Source organism: Penaeus vannamei, chromosome 20 (assembly GCF_042767895.1).
Source record: "Penaeus vannamei isolate JL-2024 chromosome 20, ASM4276789v1, whole genome shotgun sequence".
Lineage (NCBI taxonomy): Eukaryota > Metazoa > Arthropoda > Malacostraca > Decapoda > Penaeidae > Penaeus > Penaeus vannamei.
This window is the reverse complement of record NC_091568.1, coordinates 19,516,206-19,523,705: the sequence shown is the minus strand read 5'-3', so window position 1 is coordinate 19,523,705 and position 7,500 is coordinate 19,516,206. Positions and strand designations below refer to the sequence as shown.

The 7,500-nt window shown below is 46.1% G+C and overlaps 1 protein-coding gene across 6 annotated transcripts in view; it reads right to left on the bottom strand.

Annotated features, from left to right (window-relative positions):
* Positions 1-7,500, bottom strand: part of LOC113805244 (uncharacterized) — a gene marked incomplete at its 3' end in the record, with an annotated part of 131,317 nt that overhangs the window by 72,595 nt on the left and 51,222 nt on the right. For 2 of the 6 annotated variants that reach the window (XM_070135164.1, XM_070135166.1), the window contains 1 exon segment: positions 7,433-7,492. In XM_070135164.1, coding sequence (XP_069991265.1) covers positions 7,433-7,492 — 60 coding nt within the window. 6 annotated transcript variants of the gene reach the window in all.

Below are 7,500 nucleotides of genomic sequence, written 5' to 3'. Positions count from 1 at the left end.
TCTCTCTCTCTCTCTTTCCCTTTCTCTCTCTCTCTCTTCTCTTCTCTCTCCCTTTCTCTTTCTCTCTCTCCCTCTTTCCCCCTTTGTCTCTCTCTCCTTTCCTTTCCCTTCCTCTCTCTCTTTCCCTCCACTCTTTCCTCCTTTCTCTCTCTCTCTCTCTCTCTCTCTCTCTCTCTCTCTCTCTCTCTCTCTCTCTCTCTCTCTCTCTCTGTCCTTTCCTTCTCTCTCTCTCTCCACTTCTTTCCTTTCCCTCCCTCTCTCCCTTCTCTCTCTTTCCTTCTCTCTCTCTCTTTCCACTTCTTTCTCTCTTTCTCTCTTCTCCATTTCTCCCTCTCTCTCTCTTTTCCATTTCTCCCTCTCTCCCTTTCCCTTCCCTCCCTCTCTCCCTTTCCCTCTTTCCCTCTCCTCTCTCCTCTCTCCCTTTCCTTCCTCCCTCTCTCCACTTCTTTCCCCTTTCCTCTCTCTCTCCCTCCCACTTCTTTCCCTTCTCTCTCTCTCTCTCCCTTTCCCTTTCCCCCCCTTCTCTCTCTCCCTCTCTCCCTTTCTTTCCCTCTCTCTCTCCCATTTCCCTTTCCTCTTTCTCTCTCTCTCTCTCCATTTCTTTCTTTCCCTCCCTCTCTCCCTTTCTTTCCTTTCCCTCCCTCTCTCCCTTTATTTCCTTCCCTCCCTCTCTCTCTCCCTTTCCCATTTATTTCCCTCTTTCTCTCCTCTCTCCATTTCTTCCTGTTTTCCCTCCCTCTCTCTCCATTTCCTTTCCTCCCTCTCTCCCTTTCCCTTTCCCTCCCTCTCTCCTCCATTTCTTTCCTTTCCCTCCTCTCTCTCCCTTTCCCTCCCTCTCTCTCTCTCTCTCTCTCTCTTTCCCTCTTCTCTCTCTCTCCATTTCCCTTTCTCTTTCTCTCTCTCTCTCCTTTCCTCTCTCTCTCTCTCTCTCTCTTTCCTCTCTCTCTCTCTCTCTCCATTTCTTTCCCTCTCTCTCTCTCTCCATTTCCTTCCTCTCTCTCTCTATCTCTCCATTACTTTCCTCCTCTCTCTCTCTCTCTCTCTTACTTTCCCTTCCTCTCTCTCTCTCTCTCTCTCTTCCTCTCTCTCTCTCTCTCTCTTACTTTCCCTTCCTCTCTCTCCATTACTTTCCTCCTCCCTTCTCTCTCTCTCTCTTACTTTCCCTTCCTCTCTCTCTCTTACTTTCCTTCCTCCCTCTCTCTCTCTCTTCCTTCTTCTCTCTCTCTCTTCTCATTTTCCCTTTCCTCTCTCTCTCTCTTACTTTCCCCTCCTCTCTCTCTCTCTCTCTTACTTTCCCCTTTCCTCTCTCTCTCTCTCTCTTTCCCTTTCTCTCTCTCTCTCTTACTTTCCCTTCCTCTCTCTCTCTCTTACTTTCCCTTCCTCTCTCTCTCTCTTACTTTCCCTTCCTCTCTCTCTCTCTTACTTTCCCTTCCTCTCTCTCTCTCTTACTTTCCCTTCCTCTCTCTCTCTCTTACTTTCCCTTCCTCTCTGTCTCTCTCTCTCTCTCTCTCTCTCTCTCTCTCTCTTTCGTTACCTCTCTCTCTCTCTCTCTCTCTCTCTCTCTTTCGTTCCCTCTCTCTCTCTCTCTCCCTTTCGTTCCCTCTCTCTCTCTCTCCCTTTCGTTCCCTCTCTGTCTCTCTCTCTCACCTTTCTTTCCCTCTATCTCTCTCTCTCTCTCCCTTTCTTTCCCTCCCTCTCTCTCTCTCTCTCTCTTCCTTTCTTTCCCTCTCTCTCTCTCTCTCCCTTTCTTTCCCTCTCTCTCTCTCTCTCTCTCCCTTTCTTTCCCTCTCTCTCTCCCTTTCTTTCCCTCTTTCTCTCTCTCTCTCCACTTCTTTCCCTCTTTCTCTCTCTCTCTCCCTTTCTTTCCCTCCCTCTCTCTCTCTCTCCCTTTCTTTCCCTCTATCTCTCTCTCTCCCTTTCTTTCCCTCCCTCTCTCTCTCTCTCTCTCTCCCTTTCTTTCCCTCCCTCTCTCTCTCTCTCTCTCTCTCTCCCTTTCTTTCCCTCTATCTCTCTCTCTCTCTCTCCTTTACTCCACCAACCGTTACTTCCTTCCTCCATCTCTACTTCTCTCCATTCTTCCCATTCTTTTTCCTTCTTTCTTCTCTCCCATCCTGACTTGCTCCCTTCTTTTATTCCTTCCTTCTGCCCTTCCCCTCCTTCCCTTCCTTCCTTACTCCCTCTTTTTCTTTTTCCTTCTTCCTTCCCTCCACGCTGTGTCTCTCTCGCTAACCCGCTCGATACAACTTGCGTGTCTCGTACGCAAAATAACTATCTATGTTTGCACGCAACCCCGGGAGATTTGTCCCGCCACCTCAGGGAGCAGCCTCGGGGGAGTGACGCCGCGGGAATGTGTCCTGCTGGCGAACTCGGAGGCGACCAGTGTGGAAAAGGTTCCCGCGCCTCGGGGCCGGCCGCAAGCGCTTTCTGCAGTCCCAGTCAACGACGAAAAGCGCTAAGCGTTTGACGAGCGCGCGGCGTCCGCCAAACTGCGCCACAGTTCGGCTCACAGGCGAGGCCAGCGTCGCCGTGACCGTCCCCTTCGCAGGGAGGCATTTACGAAACGCTAGCATGTGGATGGCTTCCCTCGGGGGCAACGGTAGCACCCGGAACAAACGTACGCACGCACGAGCCACTTGTGTCCCGAGGCGCCGCCAGCCCGCGGGGGTGGACATTCAGGCCACAGGGGCTGCTCGTGCGGAGTGGCCGTCAAGACACTCGGTCTCGCCCGCTCAATATCTCCCGCCGGAGAAATATTCAAGCGCGCTCTCTCTGTCTACAAGGATATGGAAGCTACTCTTTACAGCTCACCCGCAGGCCTCGTGCCCCAGGCCGGTGTGCGTGGGCCCGCGCACCACCCTTGTCCCTGCAACTCGCACGCCCACCAACACGGTGACCGAGTGACATTACGCCCCCACCGCCCCTATCCGCCCACGTCACGGGAATTCGTTTGAACTGATAGGCGGAGAGGGAGGAGGATGAAGGGCGGGTGGGAAAGAGAGAAGGCGAGAAATAGATAAGTAGAAATAGAGAGAGAAGGGAGGGGGAAAGGGAAGAAGGATGATGGAGAGGAGAGAGAGGGAGAGGGAGGGAGGGAGAAAGGGAGAGAGGAGGGAGAGAGGATGCAGGGAGAAAGGGAGGGAAAGAGAGAGCGAGAGAGATAGGGGGAGGATATACGGTTTGCGTATCGGGCGGGGGGGGGGCGAGATCTGGCAGAGGAAAACACAAGGATCCGAAGGGTTCGTACCGTCACGAAGGACAGTGACACTCGTGGTCCAGATCGATCCGGAGCCCGGTGCATCTTTAAGCTTAAAGATTTACTCATCTTACACCTCTATTTACACAGTCGATAGGGCGAATTCTTGCGTTGCGGGGCGTGTGCTGTTTGCCAGGCGAGGCCAGGCGAGGCCAGGCATCGAAGGGCGGGATTGGTTTCGCGTCGAGAAATCTTGTGGAAGTGTTACCAAGCCAACGAAGTTTTAAGGCACCTTTTAGAGACAACTGCGACGGCCAATGCGCAGAAATAAAAATATCAATATCTGGTTCGATGTTACCGCTGACAAAAAGAAAACAAAGGGAGCGCATCAATGATACCGAACAATCATTATAAAAAAAATAGGTACCAGCAAAAAGTATACGTTTAGCCCATATTCTGAAAACGTTCTCCACTGGAAGCCAATTCCAAACAGAACTAAGAGCGACAGTAACCCCAACGTAACAGCCCGGACTGCGCCCAGCGCGGGTCCTCGCGGATTCCGGCGTCATGTGCACGTCCACGAACATTGAATCACGCGGCCGCCTCCTCAACGGGGTCGGCTGATCATGCACGTCTTCCCCCAGGGCTTCACATGCCATCATCTTCATGAGCGTCACGTCCTCTGCATCTCGCGGTGTGAAACGAGGTCACGCTGGGCCTTTCGGTGCCGCGCCTTTCAATCAACTCGTGAGGTCTGGAACGCAACCTTAAATTTCTAAATTTTCTACGTAAATTCACGCCTCATGATGACCAGAATTTTTCACAATTTCTCGTATTTCGCGTCCCAGGCCATACTGACATTTTAAGTTTAAGTAAATTTTGGATGACTCAAAATCTGCTTTAAATGTAGCCCGGTATTTTCATAATTAACTTTATTCTAAGCGAGTATACTGTAGTGGGGTTTTACCCGCTATATAATTGAACTGGAAAGCAGCAGTGCCCATTCGTCCCCAACCCAATCTAAATCTATGCTAAAAGGACCGTCCAAAGAATACAGCAGGTCATGATAGCGACCGCAAGCCTAGTTCCTGGACGAAGTCTGTGGAGGTTGGAATGTCAAAGAAAATCGAGTGGCGTCGCCGAGGGGCCTCCCACGCCAGTGCCCCAGGCAAGGCAAGGCGAGGCCATTTCGGGTCCTGCTTCGCCGAGGAAGGTGCGAGCGGGACGAAGGCTCGGGAGGCATGTAGGCGCGAGGGACGAGAGGACGGCGCCACAAATCAACAGCAGCAACCGCTCCTTCCCGAGACAGCGGCGCCGCGGCCAGCCACCTTCAAGCTGGCTGACTCGGACTTTCCTTTCGGCTGAGAAGACTACTTCGTAAATCCCGCCCACGATTTCACATATCCATAGAGCTTGCTGCAATCGACTCAATTTGAGCTATTTATACAAGCCCTAGAAAATAGTGTTATAGTAAAAAATGTTTCTGACCCACAATTAACACACGACTTTTGGAGGGGAAAAATAATTGCTTCCCGGAGTAATTTCCGACAAATCTTCAAAGCGTATACAAATGAAAACGTTGTGACTCTTTTCATTAAGCTGCCACAGTTATCTCTGAAGCATCTTCCGCTTAGTTCTTGTTAAAACTCTGCACCGTTATTTATTCTACAAATTACTTCTTATTTCACCAATCATCTTCAATGCGTACTACTCAAAATAAGGAAAACAAAGTCACACACAAAAAATCGAAGTCGTCTGATCCGGGGCTGGACAGAGTGGAGGTGGAAGTGTAACAGGCTAACAATACACAAGTTTTTTCGTTACTTTCTCTAAGTGTGTTACGCAAAGAAAATGGAAGCAAAAATTCAGTTTTCCTGCACACAAATAGCCCTGCAAAAAGGAAGAGGGTTGAGGTGCAGTGTCGGTGGACAGGGAGTCAGCAGGTGTAGTTGCAAGGTTGGCGCGTCAGGTGATGGGGAATTTAGAGGGGGAGTTAGCAGTGCTGTTGCGTCTGTTCTGAAGTGTAGTTGAACGAGGTGGATGCAGCTATGATGTGGAAGATGTGAAGATTTTGGTTGGTGTGTTGGATGTAGAAGCAGATCTGGCTACTGTGGATGTCACAATACTAACAATAACAATGGCATCCTAGGAGCCATGCCATCAATCAAAAATCCAGTTTCAGAATGAACTAGCCTACTGCAAAATTTTAAGAGAAAATATTTTTTCCAGCAGACTCATTTTCTATGATGAATTATACTGGCAATAATTAGACCCTAACTACATACACATATCGGGTACACCTTCAAATCTGATCATCCTAGGACTCTGACCTATGCTCTTTTATAAGTGTTCTTGGACCATGACTTCTGCTCTTCCTTAAAGAGGTCCTAGGACCATGCCCGATGCTCTTATTTATCAAAATCAATCTGTAATTTCTCACAGACAAGCAAAGGAACCAATCAACCTAGCAATAAACTAAAAATGGCAGAATCATTTCCCTCCATTCGTAGGAGGAAACAAATGAAATCCTCTGAAGGATGCAAGTCTAACAAACCCCAAAGCAGATGACAGGGCAACAGTCTGGTGATAGTGTTGCTACAAAAAGGCTTTGTTTCTGAAATAAAGGTAAAATAAATACACTCTGATAACAGGTTACTGCAATCTTTGGGTAAAATTTCCCATGAAAATCTTGCATCCCATGTAATACGAAACAATGCCCATAAGGAAAATGACATGACCCACAAAAGACAATGAAATGAGGAAAAAATGGTACATATACTTTGGACTAACAGGTTCTGCCAAACTTTTTTGTTTCATCATTTTACTGCAGGACTATATACCATATATGTTAAATGTACTATCACTTCATAGTAAAGCATCCTGGTACATCTTTCTAAGTAACTTATGGATACTTTGACAAAATGGATAAAAAATATTTGGTTAAAGCATTATAAAGTACACTTTTTTGTGGATGCTACAGTGACAAGACTTGGTTTGATATGGGGCAAAAATCATAAGCAGCAAAGATCAAAAAGCACTCAAACAAACAATCAAATGCAGTCTGCAAATGCATGAGGTCACTTTACATCTGTGTCCTTTCAAATCAAAAAGTAAATATGCAACCTTAGTAAGTGATTAAATGCATGCTTGCAAACTTGTTCAATTTTCAAACATACATGCACCAACTGAAGGTAAGTACCCGAGCAAGAGCTACGAATACTTAACAAGTGAAAAATATCCATCAATGTACACATTTCCTACCTTGACAAGAATATTCAAAACCACAAAAAAAAACTGATGAACTATCTTTCTGGTAAGAGTTTACCCAACTTAAAGAAAAGAGCAAAAGAAAGTGAAGAAACTACCTCCTATCTAGGGAAGCTCGCAGAATACAATCTCATAAGATGAGCACCTCAAAACTGTTATAATTGATGGATCATGTGAGAGAAATGGTGTTCAAGATTTCTCTAGATAATAATCCTACTTGAAAATCACAATCAAATTACTATGTGTCCTAAAATGGCTATGATTGATAATCCTTCCTTTTATCAATTTTCTATGTATAAATGAAAAGTCAGATATGTATCCACTTGCAATCCAAAAAATAGTAGCTGCTGAACCCCGCATGGAACATATAGCATTAACAACAATGACTATTCCTTCCCAGAAATTTTATCTTTTGGTACATCTGTTACTACTAATACATCTTTACCAAAGTTTCCTTAGTAAATGATAAGGCAATCTAACTCCCTATTTATTTATCAACATCTTTCTCATACTATGCCCAATGAAAGACTATGAAAATGAAAACAATACAAAATGCAACTTACATTTCATCTACAAATCCATATACAATACCACCTTAACCTATTCCTAACAAATAGAAACTACCCCATTATAGTCCCTAGACATGTCTTGATTTGCACAACAAATCTTTTAATTTGAGTAGTGAGGTCGCAATCAGGATCTAGGTCAATTCCATGCAAATAATGCGGATTTGGGTCATGAAATACTTTAATACAAAAATTGTTTCTTGTCACATATTTTAAGGTTATCATTCACTCTCAACTTGTATTAGAACCACAATCTTCAACAATGTGGCATGTGTTAATCCAGAAATATATAGCTGATTCAGTGCTGCAGCTGTGAAGTACAAATATGCTCACGGTGACACCCTCAAAGCAGCTTGTTAGTGAATCAGTGTACACAAGCGCAGGAAGCTATATTCTACCTACTCACACTGGTTGTTGATAAATGGCATCGCCTAGTTCCACAAAAGCTCCAGACAATCTCCTATACCTGTAGAA